Source organism: Amblyomma americanum, chromosome 10, assembly GCF_052857255.1.
Source record: "Amblyomma americanum isolate KBUSLIRL-KWMA chromosome 10, ASM5285725v1, whole genome shotgun sequence".
NCBI lineage: Eukaryota > Metazoa > Arthropoda > Arachnida > Ixodida > Ixodidae > Amblyomma > Amblyomma americanum.
The window spans coordinates 48,839,104-48,861,786 of record NC_135506.1 but is presented as its reverse complement, the minus strand read 5'-3'; the positions used below and the strand labels follow the sequence as shown (position 1 = coordinate 48,861,786).

The 22,683-nt window shown below is 42.3% G+C and overlaps 1 protein-coding gene across 1 annotated transcript in view; it reads right to left on the bottom strand.

The window, feature by feature from the left end:
• Positions 1-11,844: 11,844 nt before the first annotated feature.
• LOC144108268 (uncharacterized) overlaps positions 11,845-22,683 on the bottom strand; it is a 42,793-nt gene continuing 31,954 nt past the window's right edge. The window contains exons 9-10 of the mRNA XM_077641540.1: positions 16,548-16,722; positions 11,845-15,924 (exon numbers count right to left, since the gene is read on the bottom strand). Of these exons, the coding sequence (XP_077497666.1) occupies positions 15,308-15,924; positions 16,548-16,722 (792 nt within the window). The 3' untranslated portion in view covers positions 11,845-15,307. The remainder of the gene's footprint in view (positions 15,925-16,547; positions 16,723-22,683) is intronic.

Sequence of the window (22,683 nt, the reverse complement as noted above, 5' to 3'; positions counted from 1 at the left end):
GTGTGGGTGCGCAGGTGCTTAACCAAGTTCGCCTTTTGCGTGCATCTGTGGCCACAGGTGTCGCAGTGGTAAGGGCGGTCCCCCGTGTGAATGCGAACATGCGTCACCAGGTCCCACCTCTTCATGAAGACCCTGCAGCAGAAACGGCACTGGTGCAGCTGCTTGCCTGCATGTTTAACCCAGTGATTTCGTATGCTGGTGTGACTTGTCACAGAGAGGCGTGTTGGGTGCCATCCAGAATGTGGATTCAGTCCTGGAGATGTGCCATGCCTGTGACGTGTGGTGTCAAGACCTGCATAGTAAAACCCAAAGTACTTTCAATAAAACACAGGGCCATACTTGTTAAGTTCATTCGGTGCAACGACCATGAACCACTGAATATAGAAAGCAATCTTATACAACTGCCGTGCCAACATATAATGCAACATAAAATTCACTATGGCAGTCTCGAAAAAAACTAAGGTTTGAAATAAGATTTTCTACACAGAAGTTTGCAGTTAGCTGGGGCCAACATTACATTTCAGCTTGCAAATAACTCCCATTTACCAAAAGAAATGATAAGACATTAAAGCAACAGAAGCACCAACCTATGTGCTTGCATTATCATTGGCTTCATGACAGGGACCCTACAAATCTGTGCCTCAGAAAACAGTTCTTCAAGGACAAATGGGTGGCAGTAAATTATGTCTTGCAATACAGCAACACTGCCATTCACAGCACTCCTTACATCTATTGAAGCTCTCAAGTCCATTATCCTGCATACCAGACTAAAACCTTCAGAGAAATGTAGCTGCAAAAAAAAAACTCCAGAAAAACTCATTCCCTCATAAACGACTCACAAATGCAGTCCAAATTTTCATTCCCAACCTCATATTTTACCATTTCTCAATTTGAAACTAAGAGGTTCATTAGGATGGTATTAGCTCCGGTGCAATGGATTTTCTCCAGTACAATTTGTTATGGCTTACTACTGCTGGTGTGTCGAGCAAAAGGTGACTGTATCAACAAAGGAAGCAAATATACAAAAACCTTGCAGAAGCTTATTTTTTTTCAAGCAGCTTTAGAATAAAATTTAAGAATCCCATACTTGAAGTTAGCCCAAAGTTGATGCTATTACCATAGATGGCAATTAATTTATGGTACCTAATAGACACACACAATAGCACCCAATACTATGACAGAAGCAAAAAAGAAAAATGTGACTGCCAAGATAGTACCCAACATCCCAAATATAAGAAAATGGGCTGTTATGAGCAAATTAAAACTCAAGACATCAAAGTGCAATCTATACACACAGAAACAGATACTGATTAGCCGTGTCATTATCGTTATGAACATGATTAAACACTACCAAGTCGTATATACTATGACACAATAAGCCATAGGACACAGTATATTTTCTCTTAGCAAGCACAATGAAATGCATGCAGAGTTTAAGCTCCAGTGGTCAGCAGTTCATGTTATGCACACTTCCATTCATCCCTGAATATGTGACAGCATTTTCATAAAACCTATTGCAACAGCGTTTCCTGGGCTGCTGTCATCAAAAAGTCCTAGCACAAATATAAAAACAAAAATGCAAGGAGAATCTACAAAATTGCCAGCACAAAATGAAATTAAGATTGAATAAAACTGACATCGCACAGCACAAAGGCGCCTTTTGCGTTTCGCCTCTATCGAAACGCAGCTGCCGCGGTCGGGTTCAAAACCGGGTACTCCGGCTCAGTAGACAAGCACCTTAACCACTGAGCCACTGAGGCGGATCCAGCACAAAAAATTGAATTACAGGAAGGTAGAATTGCACAATGAACGTGCTGACCAAGCTATCAGCAAAAACTTCAGGCATTACAGCCGAAGGCACAAAATTACACACTGTGCACAAAGACATCAGGCACACACTGCTATACTTATTCTGCACCATGTTCTGTCTTTCTCTAACCAAAGCCTTCCACTTTTCATGAAAACTTGTCAGATTATGAAGACAGAGAAAAGTGCAGCTCGCACTGTGTCATGCCAATTGATCACAAAGTTCCCTACAATTTCAAACAAAAGGTTACACATAGCGTCTTTTACAATACCTATCATTCATGTCTCAGTTATCTAGCTGTGCTATAAGGGTAACAGAGCATGCCCAATAATTTATAACACTTTTTGCAGATACATAAAATTCAGATCGGTGGATGCGCTATTTCACAGGTTATAAACATCAAGCCATTGAGTCAGTGATGGTTGGCAGCAATAAATTTAGAAGACCCTTCCTCTGGCTTCCTGTAGTTCTTGGCTTGCTGGTATTTGTTTGGAGCCTAGAGATAGAAACAGAGCAATGCAACGTAAATATACAACACGCATCGATGTCACAAGCAGCAATACTAATGTGGTTTGTATATTCACTTATTCAGCCCTAACATCTGGCAAACATCTTGTGCATTTGAAAGGTCAAGAACTGCAACGGAAGGAGTACTGCACGTGCTTACAAGCGCCACAGTGGCTTCAAAAGAATGTAATTTTATAGCAAAGAGAAACAACTTCTTTACAAAGCATATAGTTTATTGCCACACCACAAATGGCATCTCCGCCTGGAAGCTTTTGGCATAAACACCTGCTTTCTACACCACAATTCCAAAAAGTGGAGACTATTGACCATAAGACCAAATTAGAAGAATAGACTGGCACATGGCGGTGCGACATGAGCTCTTTTTGCTAAGGTGGCGCAGTTGGTTTTTAGTCCACATTTTGTCACATTAAGTTTGAGTGCAAACAAGGTAATGATTCAGCTTCAACCTTTTATGTACCACTCATTATTTCAACTAAAAACTAACATTTTTCTGATGAAGTAATAAATACAAGCCTTGGGAAAGCAAATTAATCAGCTTTTCAATACAAAGACCAAACTTAATTTTCTACTGGCAGATAAAAATTGTGAAAAAATCCTCACAATTATTGAGAAATCAAAATCCCAGGATTTATCATTTAGACACCTCAATTATTGTGGGGTCACTTTTTGCTTCCAAGATGCACAAGATACCATAAAAACACAGCAAAAAAAAAGTGGTATTATGACTCATTACAAAATCAGCCTACATGAAATGGCAAACAATGGACTACCAAGTTCATTCTTATGAGAAAAATTAATTACTGCATTAGCTTACCGACATAAAGAGCAGCTTGTTTGCAATATGAAGGCCACTAAATTTGTCTGAAATGATGAAATCACTGCCAGATGTGACACACACTGAGAAAAAGCTGCAAGTTCGCTATGTACACAATCGTGTACAGAGTGCCTGAGAGGGTTAATGAAGCATTTACAATTCTCCACACAAAAGAAGTGGCCAGTATGCCTATGATACCTCAGTGCACCTCAATAGCTTTTGAAGACAAGAATTAAGCAAGCACAATCACTGCCATAACTCCATATATATTCCTTATGTAAACCAACACAGGTAGCACAAACCACCAATGCCATCGGGTCAAAGGTCACAGTTTTAGAAGAGGTCCCCACCGTTCAGGGAACCCAAAGAAAAACTGAGCCATCAGTGTGCATTAACAGAACCCAGCCAACACTTTGGTTTCATGCTCAAGCTTAGCACTAAATTTAAACAACACCATGTGTACCGAAAGCACTGAATGTAACAAGACGATGTAAAATAACATGCATGCACACAGAAAAGTGCAATTTTGCATGAAACGGTGAACAGAAAGTAGAACCAGTTCTGAAACTTTGGACAACCGATACCTCCGATCCTCACAAGGTGCGAAAAACTGCAGTGATGATTCAGAAGCTTGAGTTTGTATTCAATAAAACTCCAATTTTGCACGAGTGTAATACTGAGGTAAAAAGCAATTTACAAGTTTGATGAAACAGTGCAAGGGACGAGGATGTGGACAGATATCAATTGACACAGTGATGACTTGCAGCTGACTTATTCACCGAAATTTACATGAATATATATATGGCTTGACACGTGGCAGATGAAAACATGCGCAATGCGAAAGCTAAAGTCAAAGCTACTTGCCTTTATTTACATCTTAGCAAGCACACCACCTCTCCGTCCAAGGGAAGGGGCACTAGCACAGCGGTTCCTAAGGTCTATGATTATTTGAGCTTCTATTGTCTGTCAACCTGTTCTCATCTATCATGCATCAAGCCATGTATACATTCATGTGAATTTCTAAATAAATAAGTTCCAAGTCAGTGCTGCATCTGTCCTCCTCTTTCTACATACTCGTCCCTTGTGCTGTTTCATCAAACATGATCAAACAACTAGCCTGCACCTCAACTCTTGTAAGCAACTTGCAAGCTTCGTTTGTTTGCATGTGTGCAAGTGTGCACATGTATGTGCATGTGTGCGTGCACACTTAGCAGCCAGAAACTTGCCAATCCCACCACTGCAGCATGGTTTGTAAAGTTGAATGCATCAAAAATACATTATGAAAAATATGCACACCCAGACAATAGCAAGAAACAAAAAAAAGCACATTAATAATTTTGATCGACTCAGCAGAGCATCATTTCAAGTATTTTTACACCAGTGGAAAGTGAGGTCATACCTCTTATATTCTGGACATAACTTTGCTCTAATTTTCAATAAATATTACTGCAAGCCCCATGGCATTTCTTACTAAAGTAACGTACACTCCCCCACACAACCAACACATCCGGTCTAAGTACCTGGCCATGCTGGCCTCTCTAGGGAAAAGCAAGCGCACGCACTGGCCTAAGGATTGTCCCGCTGGGCCTCATGGGAACAGGAGTCAAGAATGGACGACGATTAACACCTTTTTTTCTCACTACCTTCCTAGCTGCTCTTGGTGACACTATCCTCCCCATCACTCAAATCTAACTCATCAACAAGCAACATTCTGTAGTCAGTTCAAGACTGACACCTTCCCTACCCCGAAATTATACTTCTACATTCATCCCGCTGATTGGTACCTTTCCTATCCATTTTATGGGCACTTCCCCTCCTCCTGTCGCATAGTCTGGAAATGCAAGACCCCTTCTTCTGGCCCCCTGTCCCTCACCCGACTCAAGCCTCTTAGGAGCGGTTGATCAATACTACCCTCACATGACAGCTATAGCTAGTCAACCGGGCAGATAGGGCGGTCGCCTTTGGACCAAAGGCCATAGAGGTTTTATGCATGGAATGCATCCTGAGTTACATGCCTTAAGGTTCTTAATAGTATTGAATGGTTCAAACAAATCATAACCCTTGTGAAAGCTTTTAGACATTTTAGCTCGACAAACAGATAACTTTAACGATGCATTCGGCCAATTACACTCTGAATGACTTATGCACCATCAAATACAACGCAGCACAGCACAACACAATGCACTGCACGGCAGCATTATCAATTCTCCATGGCCATGTTCCCCGTGCACATCCAACTTAAAGTTTACGAAACATGACTTTGTCAGAGAAACTTTGTTTCTTTATATCCAGGGACCTTGCATGAGAATTAACGATTTACTGTGTAATTCACACACCGAGAATTAGGGTGCATACATTCCAGGCTATGAAATTAATATTTCCTCATTAATATTGCATTCGATAGTTGAAATCCTAGTTGAAATCAAGAGAAAGAAATGGGCTTGGGCAGGACATGTAATGCAAAGGCAAGATAACCGCTGGTCCTTAAGGGTAACGGAGTGGGTTCCAAGAGAAAGTAGGCGTAGCAGGGGGCGGCAGAAGGTAAGGTGGGCGAATGAGATTAAGAAGTTTGCAGGCAAAGGGTGGATGCAGCTGGCAAAGGATAGGGTTAATTGGAGAGACATGGGAGAGGCCTTTGCCCTGCAGTGGGTGTAGTCAAGCTGATGATGATGATGATGATTGCATTCGATAACATTTGAGTGTGGGTATACATGGCCATGCATAGCATACACTGGATACAAGGCCACAGAGGTAGGAGGCTGTTGTGCTTATGCTATCCGAATGCACTTCAAAGAAAAAGGAGATGAAGAGGAAAATGGCTACAACACAATATGTTGTTTTCTGCAGAAGCCCGCCTTGCCCAGACAGCAATATGGGCCCAAGCTCACGAAGACAAAAGAAAAGCGCCCATGTATTTTAAAGCATACAATCAGCATGAAATGATTTGCAAACAGGATAACTGCAATGCAAAACCAAGAATACAAAAATATTAGAAGATGAGAAAGAAACACAGGAATGAAAAGTCCATTAACCCTTCAATGCCATAGTTTTTACACCATCAAAACGAAAATAAGTGCACGAATATTTAGCCTCCCTCAACTATATAATCTTCTCATTTTGCTGTTTTTGTTTCTCGCATCTTGGTCATGTTCCATTTGACACTACGACAGTACGCAGTAAACACAGCAATGTACAGCATGCATTGCATACATGGCGGAATAGTCTACACTTTCCACACTATCCACATGTGCTTGAAAGAAAAAGGATATGAAGATGTACTATACAAAGGTGGGAGCCTTGACGAAACATCAGCTTCTGTGGGAACCCACCTATGTGCATTCCATGCAGTATGGCAACCTAAAAAAAGCAAAAGTTAGCAGGCAAGGTGCTTCTCTATTTCATATCACTAAACATTTACTGACTTGCTAACTTCTTACACATAACTATAGTACTAAAAAGCCCACAAGTTTAACAAGATAGCAGGGCCTTCATAACTAGCATGAAATATTAAGAGCAAATTAGGTCATAAGCTACCAACAAGAAAAATACATGGCTTATAAAGAAGCAAGCATTATACGTGCAACCAACAGTTACCGTACTTCGTGTATACATGTTCCCATGATAAATACAGAAGGTGCATGTGCAAGCACAAAAAGGTGGGCTTTCCAAAACACATCGCCACTGTGACTGATCATGCTTTAAATATTGTCATTCCTATAAAAAGCTCCGCAAAAGATAGTGCACGCATATTATGTCCAAACAACTTTTCAAGCTTTATGTGCTCATATCACGGCACGACCGTTTTCGCGACAGATGAAAAGCACTATATTTATCTTTGTGTGCCATGAACAATCGAACAGATATTGGTGCACCCGAAAAGGAGTGTTTGTTTCCCTTTTTTTGAAAGAACATCTCAGGTAAGAATAAACGTTGCCATTTAAGAATTAATACTTAAATCAGAAAAAAAAAAGCATCACGAAACGGGATGTAAAATGAAAGCACACGAGAAAGTTAGTAACTGTCTTCTTCGATGACCAAGTGACCGTGCACTGAGGAAATAAACTTGACGTTGACACAGAATTCTACGATGTAGCGCGTATTCAAGCTAGTTCTTCGATGACCAAGTGACCGTGCACTGAGGAAATAAACTTGACGTTGACACAGGATTCGACGATGTAGCGCGTATTCAAGCTAGTCGGTCAACAAACTCCTAACAAAGGCGTGTACGCTCATTTACATAGGGGGAATGGGAAGGGGGTCTACACAACATCCGTCGTTCACCGCAGCACATATTCCCTTATATGCCACAAAAGGAGGAGTTTCGAATGTGCATGCGCGGTGCTGAAATGGGTCGCTCCTGCACAGAAGCTCCGCTCATGGATAAAAACTTGCCACAGAGCGACGGTACCAGCGGCGGCAACATGCGGCTTTACTCCGTAGTGGCGTTGACTTCCATTGACTGCCACCAGTTTTGCTTTCACGTTTTGCGCGTAAATGCGCAATTGACCACCAGTTTTATTTAACTAAAGCAAGTTGTTGTTTCACACACCATTAAGTTCCCTGGAATTTTTATTTCTGCTACACAAGATAAGCATATGACGTGATGATGTAACCTGCATTGCGGTGCGCATCAACGCGGCGGCAATTTCGAGTGCTCCGAGCTTCGGGTCACGAACTCGCATTCGCGGTGTACTCGCTTTTCGTAGTCCCCATCAATTACTGCCATTACAGCCACCTCTTTTAGGCCGTAATTTGACTAGATCCCTCAACACTAGAGACTCGCTCATAGCGGGAGAGGCCGCTCTGGCGTTAGCCTGCTGGAGCTCCAAATTCACACTGCGATTTCTCCATTCTGCCAGCTATCCTTTATTTCCGCTGCCCCAGCTCAGGTGCTTCCGTATCGATAGCAGATGCCGGGGCTAGCAAAAATATTTCCTTCGTTTTTTATTATTTGTAATAAACCACTTACCACTGCTACTACGAGATAGCAGTAAGGAACTTTAATTAGGTGATCACTTCGAACGAAGCGGTTAAGATACTTGGACAATCGGTTTCGGATAGAGAGATCTCCATAATATGGGTTTAAACGAAGAAACAGCGCGATGAAACACGGACACACGAAGAAACGAAACACACGAGCGCTGACTCACAGCTGAATTTTTATTCTCATGGAAAGGCGCCTAAATAGAAGACATAGGAGGGTGGGTAAAACAGGGCTGCTGCAGCAATAACCGGCAATCAGTGCGGTCGCTATTACCCTGTTACCCATCCTCTCATGTTTTCGATTTAAGCGTCTTCCATCAGAATAAAAATTCAGTTGTGAGTCAGCGCTCGTGTGTGTCGTTTAATTCTTCGTGTGTCCATCTTTCATCGCGCTGTTTCTTCGTTTCAATGCATTACCAACTAGTCTGGAACCTTGCTCTTATGATATGGGTCCCGGATCACGGGAGGCTGCTAAGAGTCTCGCCTGAGATATCTACGCCCGATCGAGTGGCCGTGGAATCACCCATACCCAGGTCGAAAGACACTCACGGAAATCAACAGGGATGACATCTAGACTATAACTTTCACCTCCAGATAGGTCACTCACACCTAAGGAGTGCAGAGGCTGGAGAAAGGTTACAACCCAACCGATTCTTTCCCCCTTTTCTATACGGGGAGGGACGGGTACTCCCAAAGTTCTGCACCAAATGCGGGATAACAGCCAATCAGAATCATCTATATTTTTGGAAATTCCCCGATTCTCCCGGGCATATTAATAGAATCACAGAGAAAGAAACCTGGGATGCTCTCCTCCGGAGCCGGGCTCCGTTGAGCAGGAAGCTCAAACAATATCCGTCTCGTATGGGACGCCTTGCAAAAGACATCCCCATGCAGGGCTCCCTCTCCCTTGGAGGCCCCCTAGGGTCCGACTGAGTGAGCGGAGGTAGGGGCCTCTACATCGACGGAAATAAAGTTATTTGAACTCGCTTTTGCAATCTCCGCTCGACAGAACCGTCTTTGTTGTTGCGTATTTAAGCTTTAGCTTTTCAGGTGAAACTCTGTGCACGCTAACACCGCAGTGTTGAGTTCGAGCAACTGCATGCATGTCAGCACGCCGCGTGTTGACCTTTGTGCGAGCTCACCGTTTTCAGAATTTGACGCTTTAGAGATAGATTTTTAACAAAAAAAAAATGTCTGTCCACAATTGTGGCTCTAAATACTGCCCTTGTGAGGAGAGCTACATATCAAGAATATTGACTTCCAACGCTATTTAGGACTTTGCCAATTCCGTGCGTCCATTTCAACACGTGTACGCGTACACGCGGGTACGTAAAAACAGCAGGTTGCGAGATCCTAAATACTGCGACACATGACAGGTGTAAACTGAAAGGGTTACTCACTTTAACAGTCTTGTGAGCACACTTAATTGCCAGTGAGTTAATTATCCTTGTAAGTTCCACGAAGTTTTCAGAGCCCAGCGTGGCCGAGAGGGTGTGCACTGAAGCTGAGCATTCCCAATGCTTTTGGAATAATGATTGAGAACCGCACCATCCGCGAAGAACATTAAAGGAATGGCTGCAAAGATGGATCGATCGGGTCCCCTGTTGCACATTGCTCCAAGCGAGAAAAGTGGAAAGTTTGAAGAATATTTTGAACAGCGCTGAACCAGCGGCCCTCATCACCCGCTTCTCGTCATCATCATTTATTTATTTATTTTACATGTATTGCCAGCCTTAATTGTTACCAGGCCATAGGCAGGAGTGGACAATTCGAATCAACAAATGGAAACGCATCAAACATAATACTAGACACTGAAGGATAAATCAGAACATAAACACAAGATATTCATGAAGGTCATTTGGCGGGAAGAGGCACATATGTAACTTATGATTTATGCGCAAGTGCGCAAAGGAATGATGCAAAAGTTGCACAATCAACAGTGTCAGTGAATAACGCATTCCATTCGCAAAAAGGATGCGGAAAAAAGGAATTTTTAAATGCATTAACCCTGCAAAAGTAATGTAGAACTTTCTTGGTGTGATACGAGCGCGTGGAGCAGCGGTTAGCTGATAGAATGTATAAACTTTTGTCTATTCCCAACTTGTTATTTTAGGGAAAATAGAAAATTTTTATCCTATCCCAGTGATGCCTGAATGCAAGATTTTCGAGTTCTGCAGCTTCTAGAAGGATTGATGGGGACGTGCACCAGCTGTAGGAGTTAAAAATGAACCTAGCCAATTTTCTTTGTACTTTCTCAAGTTTGATGATACTAGTTTGTGTATGTGGGTCCCAGACAATCGTGGCATAATCTAGGAGGGGTCGGATATATGTTTTGTTGGCCAAAGTTTTAATTTCAGGTGAAGCGTTCTCTAATGTACAATATATTAGTCCCAAGTACTTGTATCTGAAAACGACAGATAAACACTGGTTGTTAATGTTATAAGCAAGTGTTAAAGGGTTCATTTTGAGTGCTATGGTCACGGTTTTTTTAAGATAAATAGTTACCTGCCATTTCAAGCACCAAGTCTGCATTTTAGATAGAGAGGTGTTTAAAACTGCCTGGTCATTCGAATCGCATATTTTATGATACAGAATGCAGTCATCTTCGAAAATCCTGATCTTGACATGCATGTCATTGACGATATCATTTATGAATATCAGAAAGAAGAGCGAACCTAATACTGAGCCTTGTGGGATGCCTGAGTACGTTCGCAGAAGTAGAAGCTGCATACTTGACTTGAACACTGTTTCCGTAAAGACAGGTATGCTTGAATCTAGTTAATTAAGGTGTTGTTCTTTAGTGCGTGTTTTACTTTCAGCAATAATTTGGAGTGAGGGACGTGGTCAAATGTTTTTTTTTTTGAAATTGAGGAGCATTACGTCAACTTGGCGTTGCTAATCTAAAGCTGCTAAATCATGAACGGTTTCTACGAGCTGAGTTACGGTGGAAAACCTTCGCCTAAACCCATGTTGTCTTGTATGAACTAATGCGCTGTCATTCAAAAAACAGATATGCGTTTCAATATTGTGTGTTCGAGCAATTTAGCACATGCACAAAGTAAAGAAAGTGACCTGTATAATGTGAGGCGGGACGGTTTTTTTTTTTTTTGTATGGGAACGACTTTTGCGTACTTCCATTCGGTTGGGAGTTCCGCGCTTGACAGTGATTTCTTGAATATTAAAGCTAGATATCTTGAACACCACTCGGCATACTGGAAAGAAATGCGTTTGGCATTCCATCAGCTACAGGTGATTTTTTGGCATCTAGATTGAGTAAAAGTGCTGACACACCTTCCTGAGTAATCGTGACGTCACCAATTGGCAGAATGTGTTCATAGCCTGGGAAATGTGGGCTGATACCGTCATCATGTGTAAACACCGAGCAGAATTACTGGTTGAGTGTATCTGCGCATTTTGGTTTTGAAATGAAGAATGCAGCTTGAAAAGCTAGTTCTCTTTTGTAAGCATATCCCGATGCAAAGCTTTTACAGTAGCGATTTGTTTGTGCTCTTTTCTGAATTTTTGGCACCTACTAGTGTCATGCTTTTGTTTTATCATCAAGCCTAATACCCACATTCCTCTTCTCAGTGATGAACTCAATCAAAATTAGGCAGATGCAGGAGACTCTCATGGGTACATTTTTTTTTACTAAGGGAAAAAAAGTATCATCCAGAAAAATGCGATTTAATACCACTCAGATTTTGAAGATGACTGAAAATAATTAACATCATTTACTGGAAGTCTTGCTTCCTAGCAGGCTGACCAACACTTGCTGACACAAGGCCTCGAGAGCATTTTCAAAGCTTGTACACTTATTTCCAAAGTTTGCAGTAGTCTTAGCACAAAATTTTGTAATGTACTTGGCCCAACAATAGCAGTTGCAAAAGTAGTTGGACCTTTTTGTCACAAACGTCGTCTTCCGATGCTGTGCACCCTTGCAGCTGTGCACTGCAAACATGCCAACCTGGCAGTCGTCTAAAGCTGTGCTTTTTCTCATGTTGCATAGCCCCACGCTTGGCCTGCTACTACGATTACACACCTTCTGTTGCTAAACATATCGAACAATCAGACTTTGGCAAACTTATCAACAGACTTTCTTTCACAAAGTGCTGTCATCGGGAAATTAATAACCAGCAAAAAAATAATAAACAGCCTGGCTTCATGGGCCATTTTCATTCTTTTATTCCTCATTTCCGCACCGGCAAGGAAGCCCCCTCTTATGAAAGTAGGCTCCTGTAAGGCAGCTTCCCTGCACTTTGTAACACAAGTATGCAGAAGCTATCGAGCTATCTTTCATAGAAGGGTACGCCCCACAAATGCCGTAGCACAGGTTTGCCATGGCTCATGGTCGCTGCTAAAGTTAATCTAACTGAAACACGAGAAAGAGTTCATGTTAAAGGGCAACAGAAGAGGCTTTAGAATTCAATGAGATTTGAAGGACCGAATTTGTCAAACATGCAGTTAGTGCCTGCGAAATCGTTTTGCCCTAGCATTTTAAATGGCGTCGTAATCACAGAATAAAGTGACACTGACATTGAGGCTCCTCTGCAGTGCACAGCGACGGGCACAGGCCGCGATAATCATGTCACGTACGATGGCACTACGTTTCCAGTGAAGCAACAGCTGTTTTATGGAAGAAAACCAACGCCATCGTAGGTAAAGCTCATAGAATATTGTCTGGAGGCATAGGATGACGCACAGCAACATGCAGGCGAATGAAGCAGACATCTGAAGTTTCAGCGACAATGACGTCATTACAAGTTTCCTTGCACTTCCCCGACGCAGTGAGGAGAAGCCTAAACATCGCTGCGGTTTTATTTGATGAATGTGTCACCATTTTAAATCCTAATGCAGAAATACTTTGCATGCTTTCCCCAGAAGCGTCGTAGATACGAATTCTTCGATAACCTGGAATTCTCAGAAAACAATTTCAGCTTCCCTTTAACCAAATTTTTTTTTTACATTGAGCCCTATGGGAAACTCAACAAAACAGTCTCGCAGTGTTTCTCTTATCGCAGAATTAACCTGAACTGATTTCGCTTCAACAGTAGCCTTCTGTCTGTGTGGTGGCCGGCAAATTATTGCTTTGTATGCATATGTAGGGAGTTTTCAAATGAATGCATCCCTTGAAGTTCATATACACAGCACAGGTATCTGAATCCTTCTACGAGCACTGGACCGATCCAGTTCTTTTTGTGATCCGAATTCATTACTTCTTTATAATTTTGACTAGGATGTTGTTAACCCATGTTTGTTCCCTCGCCTACTCTGCCCGCTTCCGGTTAAGAGACTGGAAGCCGGCGGAGTAGGTGAGAGAACAAATGCGGGTTCATGACATCCCAGTCGAAATCAAGAGGAAGAAATGGGCTTGGGCAGGGCATGCAATGCGAAGGCAAGATAACCACTGGTACTTAAGGGTAATGGAGTAGATTCCAAGAGAAGGCAAGCATAGCAGGGGGCGGCAGAAAGTTAGGTGGGTGGATGAGATTAAGAAGTTTGCAGGGATACGGTGGCTGCAGCTGGCAAAGAACAGGGTTAATTGGAGAGACTTGGGAGAGGCCTTTCCCTGCAGTGCGCATAGTCAGGCTGATGATGATGATGAAATACTTAGGCAGATTTACCTTGCATACTTTCATTTTACATTCACATTTACTCTGCCACCATTTCACACTTTACTCTTGTTGGGTTTCCCATAGTGCTAGATCAGTTTCCCATGACACTCAATGAACCTCATGCTATGGCACTCATGGGGCATTCACTCCTATGCAAGATAGCTTCTGCATAGTTTCATTCCAAAGTGCAGGGAAATTGCCTTGCAGGAGCCCACTTTTTTGGGAGGGGGTTTCCTTGCCAATGCGGAAATAAGGAATAAAAATGTCCCACGGAGTCAGGTTAAGTAAGACTGAAAAGTGTTTCAGATGAGATTAACATGGTAATCATCAGCTTGAATACCAGAATAAAAATGCTACTTTGAGAGCATTATGAAATTCTATCACATAAGCTACATTGGTCTTCGAAAAGAGATCAGAAATATATTTTTTACACCCAAAGAAAGATGCTGCTTTGACAAGCTGAAAACATAAAGACTGGCATGACAAAATGTTATATATTTTACATATATGCAAAACTACTCCCACAGCCTACAAACAAAAACAAGCCATTTATCTTGGCTTCACTAAATGACAAAACGGAAGCTCAAAACACACTACAGAACTTGCCACTGCAGTGCATTAACTTTTCTGAAAACATATCACCAAATAATTACAGGCATCTTCATCTCAGTAGTAAAATCCCAATGGTTTGACAGGGCAAGTTCTGTAATTGCAGACTACCACTGAAAGTAAATATTGCAAATCCTGTCCAGTAACACTGAAAATTGTTAAATATTAGATTAAAATGCTAAACATAAGGTTGAATGCTAAAATAACAATGCTACTCCAAAAATACTATGCAACTGTATCAACTCAGCTACGTTGTTCTTAGAAAGCAAATCAGACATACTGGGGACATAATTGCAAGCATAGAAATGTGCCGTTTACCTCCAAAAGAGACAGAGATTTGACAAACTGAAACACAAAAATGGCATGATGCAGTTTTTATACTTTTACATATACACTAGAGGCTACTCCTACAGCCTACACACGAAAATAAGAAGCCATTTCCCTAATGAAACAATGCTGGAGCACCAACAGGAAAAGCACATTACACAAGCAGCGTTTCGTAGTTCTTGTATGTCCAGAAACAGCTGCATATTGATATTAATACATGAAATCATAAAGCACTGTCGAAACACATGCAATAAGAATGTAGTGTGAAGAATGGTCAGGCCCCCTTTGGTTCCTTGAATGTTCTTGCTGGCAGAAGTGCTTGTACTTGCACCATAGTTACACGGGTATTGCTGCTCAAAGCCTTGCTCCCATAGAAAACTATGCTTTGGGTGCCATAATTTACATGTCAGTGATGCATGCAAAGCTCAGTAGGGTCGCTTTTCTTGTGGAGGCAAAGCACTCGAGGAGGAGCTACGTGTTCGTGTACTTCGTGGGTATACGCCCAAGTATGTTTTTGGGGGTAAAAACAAGCTAGTGGATGTGGGAACAAACTAGTAAGTGCAAGCACTAACATAATGGTGACAAGAAACACCTTAACTAATTTCAACGTAAGGCAGCAGAGCGTCCCTAAATTGTATGCATTTCAGTTTTGTGGGCTCTCAATTCGCTCCCCTCTCGGAACGCCTCTTCACAGACGGTACACTTGAATGGTTTTACACCTTTGTGTGTTTGCAAATGTCTCTTCAGGTTTCCACATTGTCCAAAGGCCATGGGGCACAGCTGGCAGCGGAACGGCTTCTCACCTGTGTGGGTGCGGCGGTGTACAATCATGGCGCTATGGCATGTGAAAGTTCTGTTGCAAATGTCACACTGGTACGGACGACTGCCCGTGTGGGTGCGAAAGTGCTTTTCCAGGCTGTCTTTCAGTGCAAAGCTACTGCCGCAGAACTGGCATTTGTATGGACGGTCACCGGTGTGGGAACGGAGATGTGTCATTAAGTGGGCTTTTTGTGTAAACCTGTTACTGCAGATGCAACACTGGTGTGGACGTTCATCAGGGTGGGAGCGGAAGTGAACCAACAATTCAGATCTTGTTATGAAGCTCTGGCCGCAGTAGTTGCACTTGTGCCGCATCTCATCCCCACAGACATCATGAGTTGTTGCATGGTGGCATGAGGTGCAGGTTCCAATCTGTGAATTTTGTCCAGATGGTGCACTATGCTCATGATGTGTGATGGCCATGCCTGCATTGTGAAAACCAGAGCATTTTCAATTATATGTGGGATCACATGTGTTACAGCTCATTAGCAGCTACAGCCATCAGTTAGAGAGCACACAAGGCAATCTTCTAGGACAGCCATGCCAACGTATTAGTGTTTTGGTTTATGGGGGTTTTAACGTCCCAAAGCGACTCAGGCTATGAGAGACGCCGTAGTGAAGGGCTTCGGAAATTTCGACCACCTGGGGTTCTTTACCGTGCACTGAAATCGCACAGTACACGGGCCTCTGGAATTTCGCCTCCATCGAAATTCGACTGCCGCGGCGGGGATTGAATCCGCGTCTTTCGGGCCAGCAGCCGAGCACCATAACCACTCGACCACCGGGGTGGCTCACAAAGGCAATCTAAAGAAAATTGTTTTGAACCAAGACCTTCCGCATCGAAGTGTGCATACTGTTAAGCCCAAATTTTCAACCACAAAATAACTGAATTACAAAACGGACATGACATTGGAGCCAAGTTTATGGCCATAGCAGGTGAGACTTGCAAGCTTGCACCATAATCAGCTTCATAAAAGGAACCATCCAAGTCTGCCATGGTGAAGACTGTTTAAAAAAAAAAAAAGTAGGAATGTTTCTGTGAACATACTTCCAATCTCCACAGAAGCAGGCTGGTATGGCGACTGTCCCCTGTCTTGCTGTTGCATAACTGGTGCATGCTCGATATCCAACAGTTGAGTCTGTCCCTGTTTCCCAATTGGTACTTTCAGACATAAGAAATGAGGAAGAGGAGAGAGTGAGCCATGTGGAAACTTAATACACAGCTAACCACTATGATAAGACGGCTCATTCTGTGAAAGCCACAGTGATGCTCTGCTCATACAGCTATATTTCTCATTGTAAATATCTGACTAAGCAGTGTATATTTCTTAAATTCCAGTACTTGCAATATGGCACAAATTAGGACTGGCAATACGCTAAAATAGTCATAGAGGCTATTGTCGTGCAGGAACCCGATCGGGGTGCTCCTCCTTGTCAGTATATACGCGGTGCATGTTGTATTTCACTGCAGCACTTTAATTGGATGCAAGTCAAGAATGGCGTGACTAATGTTCACCAAAAGAAACCATTCAGTCAATGGTGTCGACCTGTTTGTCATAATGTCCTAGCATCTGGCAGCTTCATGCGATGTCATGCTACCAAGTGTAAGGAAGTTAACCATGCCATCATGAGAGCCAGTCCAATGCCTTAGGCTGGAAGGCTCCTTTGAGCAGCAGTGCTTTGTTCTAGGGTTGTATTCGAATATTCTCTCTCTACACTCTGAACACACTTGTCTTTTGAAGAATTGATAGAGAGCCACACCGTTACACTGGATCAAAAAGAAGCTGCTAGCGCCAAATTTTATGAAGACTGCATATTTACACAGACATTCCTTGAGGCAGCAATCCATCAGGCTGATAGTTTTTCCATACCATAGAAGTTTGTAATACAGTGTCTCACTCTGAATGATCACATTAGCTATACCTGAACAAGTCATGACTCCACAAATTCCAGATCATTTGGCACCACAGCTACAATATAGGGAATTAAGGAGGCACATATAAACAGCTATGCCAGCATGCGTATATCACATTTTTTGGGCTGATTTCAAAAAGAACCCACATATTTAAGACCATTCAACACACTGAAAGAAGGCAAAAACACTGAAACCCAACACAGAATTTGCGGCAGAATGCCGCCATTAGCATGAATAAAAATACAACTCTCACTGCCGTCTACCAAATGATCAAAAAGCCCCATGCACAGTCACACTTTTCTGCACAGTCAGAGGAGTGTTTGAGAATAAAAGAAAAGGTCAGAGGTGAAATATTTAACACTGCCATATTTCACATTTGAGTGATCTTGCTATGCTCTTGACTTTGACACAGCTCGATGCACCTCCCTTTGTGGGCAAACAGCAGACACTTAGACCACGGGGCACAGTGCGCACAAAAAAAGAGATTACCACAAGTGAGGCTCTGGAGGTGTGGGGAAAAGGCTAGACAAGGTGCCTCCTGTCGTGCAAGCGCCAGTGACGAGATTGGCAGGCCGTTCTCATTACTGTAGCACAGGGGAGGCTGGCAGACAGCAGCTGCTCAATAGCGCGCATTTTATTAACGCTGCTGTGTGCTGGCTGTTTGCCAGGATTGTGTGGTCTAGCACATCAGTTAACGTCTTGCATGCTTGTCCTTACAATGAATTTGAGGACAAGTTCAAAAAGGGATATTTTGAAGCGAGAGGCCAGAACATGGCTACCGACAAGACGTCTTTATATAATAGAGTCACTCAGTTAAGCAGTACCCTCATGGGGTAATGACGCACTGATCAGATGACACTGCACATTTAATATGGTTGTTTCGATGTTGAATATTTTGCATTGTACAAATAATGACAGGCCATCCTTGCTCATATGCAGAGAACATAAAACCTGAAAACAAAGCGCCCTATTATAAGATTCTGAAATGACTACTTTGATGAAAAAATTGTCTGGGGCAGCCTAAATGATTGATTGATGTCTCTAGGAGCACCTGCGTATTCCAAAAGCAGTGCACTGTTATCTCATACGTGACCTCACACCGTATGAAGGGTGCTGTTCCTCTGAGTATTCCGACATATGATAGCTCTCTGCCACAGATCTTTTTAACCCCCTCCACCACAAAGAAAGTGGTAAGGGCGCAGCCAACTTCACTGTCGGTGTCTGATATTGCAGCACCATATATCGCGATTTCCTCGTTACAGATGTCGGCCACTTGTGGCAGTCTTTTTTCCTTGACGCTGCAAACTATTTTACAGGCCATGGACATCAATCCATTGGTGCTGTGAAGTTTCGCAGCAGCTGATTTGAAAGGTCTTCCCTCAAGTACAGTTTAGTTCTTAGTTCATAACTTGACAACATCCGCTCCAATGCCTGCAAAATAAGAAGGAAAAAAATGTGTATAAGTACTGGAAAAATTCCAAATCCATGAGCAACAATATATAGGAGTTTTGTGTGTTAATCACAATATGGAAGCACATGAATTTGGAGGGCAATTTAGAGGAGTGTACTGAAAGGCTCAGGATGTTCAGGGCTATTAAAGTGAGTGAATATTGTCAGGAAAAAAAATGGACTCTAGCAATATAATTGAGCTGTAAATTGCACCTAGTGCCTGCTTTTTCAACTTTTCAGCATAAATGATTAGTTTGATATGAATGGGAAGAATACCTATATTCCTTAGTGTAACCCCCCCATTAATTCTCATTTCCAGCAGGTGAACAGCGGAGCTCTCAGATTAGATACGACATTTATCAATGCTGACGTTTTACCAGGACAAAGTTCCCATACTGTATCATTGTAAAGCACAATAAGTGCGCAAATAAAATGGACTGTAAAAAAGTAACGCACAATCCACTGCGGCCTACTAATGGTACACACTAGGGAAGCAATATATAGCAGTAGCTAGAACCATTTGTCCTTGAAGACCTAACTAGTAACTAATTTGTTTCCTCTTACTTTAGATATGCCGCCATGATCAACGTAGCCCCTACTGTGCCAATGTACAGTGATTGAATTCAACAGATCAGGGCATAACTCTGCAGCACCATTCACACTAAAATGTGTCCAGTCTATGGAGATAACACAGTGAATCAAAGATATATTTTTCAGGCCTTTGGAGGTTTCGGTGTGGTGACTACGGCATCCAGGGCAAGCCCTAATTAGGTAGACTGTCACCTGTCACAACATATGGTAACGCATCAGTCACTGATAAAGTAATCCTTCATTACGATCCTTCACCAGGTGAGAAATCATGGAGAACACAGGTATTACAAAAGAATCTGTGTTAACACTAATTGAATGGCTGGGATACAGAAATAGCTGTGCTCACTGGCTTCCAAGGCTCCCAGCAAGGGAGATGATGCAAATCAGAAAGAACATATGCGATGATTCTCTCCACAGTCTCTCTGAGGATTGTCCACAATGACTTCGTGTAGACCTCACCTGGGATGATGTTTCATTTCAATCCCAAGAGCAAAAAGGCAGTCATTGGAATGGAAGCATTCAAGATGTCCGACACGAGAGAGACCGCAACTTGCTAGATCATGCAACAAATTGATGGCGACTTTCTTTTTAAGCCACAGAGCAGTGATTTTCACAAAACTTCTCAAACATGAAATGAACATTACTAAAGAACGATATTCTTCGTCCTGGGACAAGCTGCACTGTATCACACAAAGAGGCTAGAGTTACATGCAAGAAACATGAACCTGCATCGTAATAACACAAGACTGCATGCTGAACACATGGCATTTCAGAGAAGAATTTAACGGCTGCCTCTTGCGTGTTACGGCCACCCAAACAGATTTTCTGTGTTTAACGATATCTGCCAATTTGAGCACCAGGTTGCAATCCTTGCTAAAGCACTATTAAGTAGAGCCTGATCACTGGAATTGTGACTTTCATGATAAATTATGCAGTCACCCGAATGGAATGACCAACGGACTGGCGAACTGAGAACGACAGTGGTGCGACAACTCACATAGTCCCAAACCAGCATCATCGGATTGAAGGCTGGTCTGCATGAGAAACAGTTTCGAGGCGTGGCCATTGCACGTAAAGAAGTGGCGTAACGTTAAACATAGAGAATTCTAAGAATGTGCATTTAAATCATAAATACAAATATGCATACAGTGCAGTGAATCGGAAGGATCATACATTGGGTGACACTTCCAAAGAACCCAAATTTTATTTCCTTAGTGCTCACCGTTATTGAGCAGCAGTGGATCGGGCGTTACTTTCCGACTGCCCTTTGTAACAGCATGGTGCTTCTACCAGAGACTGTTCCACATGAGCATGGAGGGCATTTTCAAAAATAGACAGGAAACAAACTGACTGTAAATTCATCCCAGACATGCCCATCTAAGCAAACAGTGAACAGGTGACGTAAAAAAAAAAGTAAAACATAGTAGAAATTAAGCAATTGCAAAGACGGTCAGAAATAACACCGCACCTCTACCTTGCGCAACTGCCACACTAGAATACTAGTCACCGTGTGATTGCATAAAGAAGTAGAATGAAAAAAGGAACAAGAAAAAATTGGACACACCAGCTACGCCTCAAAGGTATGAGGCCATAGTTTAATGGTAATACGCATATAGCAAGAACTGGTCATTCTCTTATTTATCACTTACAAATCCTTAGCAGTCGTCAAACCACTCCTGACGCAGTGGTGCAGCGGTTAAAAGATGCACCACCACCCTGCGATGGCAGGCGCTGCCCCCTGTGGGGCTAGTGTGACCTAGTTTGCTCTTGCCAAGCAAGCTCTAGCGCCCAATCATTAATTTAATAGCCACCTGCCACGGTGCACACTTTTTTCACAATCGGCATCACTTGAGACCACCCAAATCCAAAAGCACCTCTAATACATACTCAACACCAACTTGTACATTATACATTAATAACTTAACATTATTAACTTATACATTACTTGTAGAGTAGAGCCCACTTATAACAGCCGTAGCAGTACTGAACGCTCACTTATTATGTATGCAGCTGGTGCAATTATCAAAATACGCTTTGAGCAATAGAAATGAATCTCTCTCTCCCCCTTTTGTGCCGCTACTACAATTAGAGAGCGTGCAGGCAGTGCAGCTGATAGGTTCCGTGTGCAGTGCGCCGAGCTGCCGTCATCAATGCACTGGCCCAGGAACGACAGATGACACTGCCAAAAATCCATATGGTAAGATATACGAGGATATGTGGCCAGGGACTACGGAACAGGGGGCCAAGGGGGGTGGTTGCCCCCCCCCAACATGTCTTTAGAGGGGGCAGTGCACCCTCCCCCAGGTCTTCAACTTCTTGCACTCACATTAGACTCCTGACAAACGCTTCAATTTGAAGACATTCACTGAGCTCGTTGGCTTCATAGCCAACCTTAAAACATTTAATTTCAGCAACCTAAACCAATCATGTCCCAACAGAAATTGTTAATTGACTGAGCTCTGTTCATGACCACGATTACTAGCATTGAAACAATATGAAGAAACTTTTTTAATGCTGTCGATCACTCCTCACGTATACATCTTTATATACCGGGTGTTTCAGCAATCCTACACCTATTTTTATGGTACACTGAAACCAATATTTTCAGTAATTTTTTAAAGTGATTGCTGAAACACCCGGTATACAAAAATGTACACATGAGAAGTGATTGACTGCATTAAAAAGTTAAATAAAAAGTTAAATAGTGGGTTTTTGTTAATTACCTGCATAATTAGAGGGGTTTTGCAACATATTGTGTCCACCGGGGCAGAGAGTGATACTACACCTATTTTTTTGCTATACTGAACCCAATATTTTCAGGAATTTTTGAAAGTGTTCGCTGAAACACCCGGTATATAAAGTAGCCCATTTCAATTCGTTTTATATGCATTACAAATACACTTTTGAACAGCCAAGTATGAAAATTATAACAAAAAGTAAATAAAATTGAATAAACATTTAAATAATACATGCAATAAATAAACAAACAACTAAAAAACTCGAAGGCCTGCCAACCACTCTAAAAAAAGTTCCAGAGTCCCTGCATGTAGCAACATGTCATTGATGCACAGTTTGTCAGATGTCACCTGGGATGACTTTGTTGGTGAGGACGTCAACATCACAAAGACACCCTATAATGAACATACTTATGCAAAGTACAAGGTTGACGTCTACCACTGTTTTGCGTGAACATATCAACTCCAATTAGCTATATTGTGTCCCTAGAACA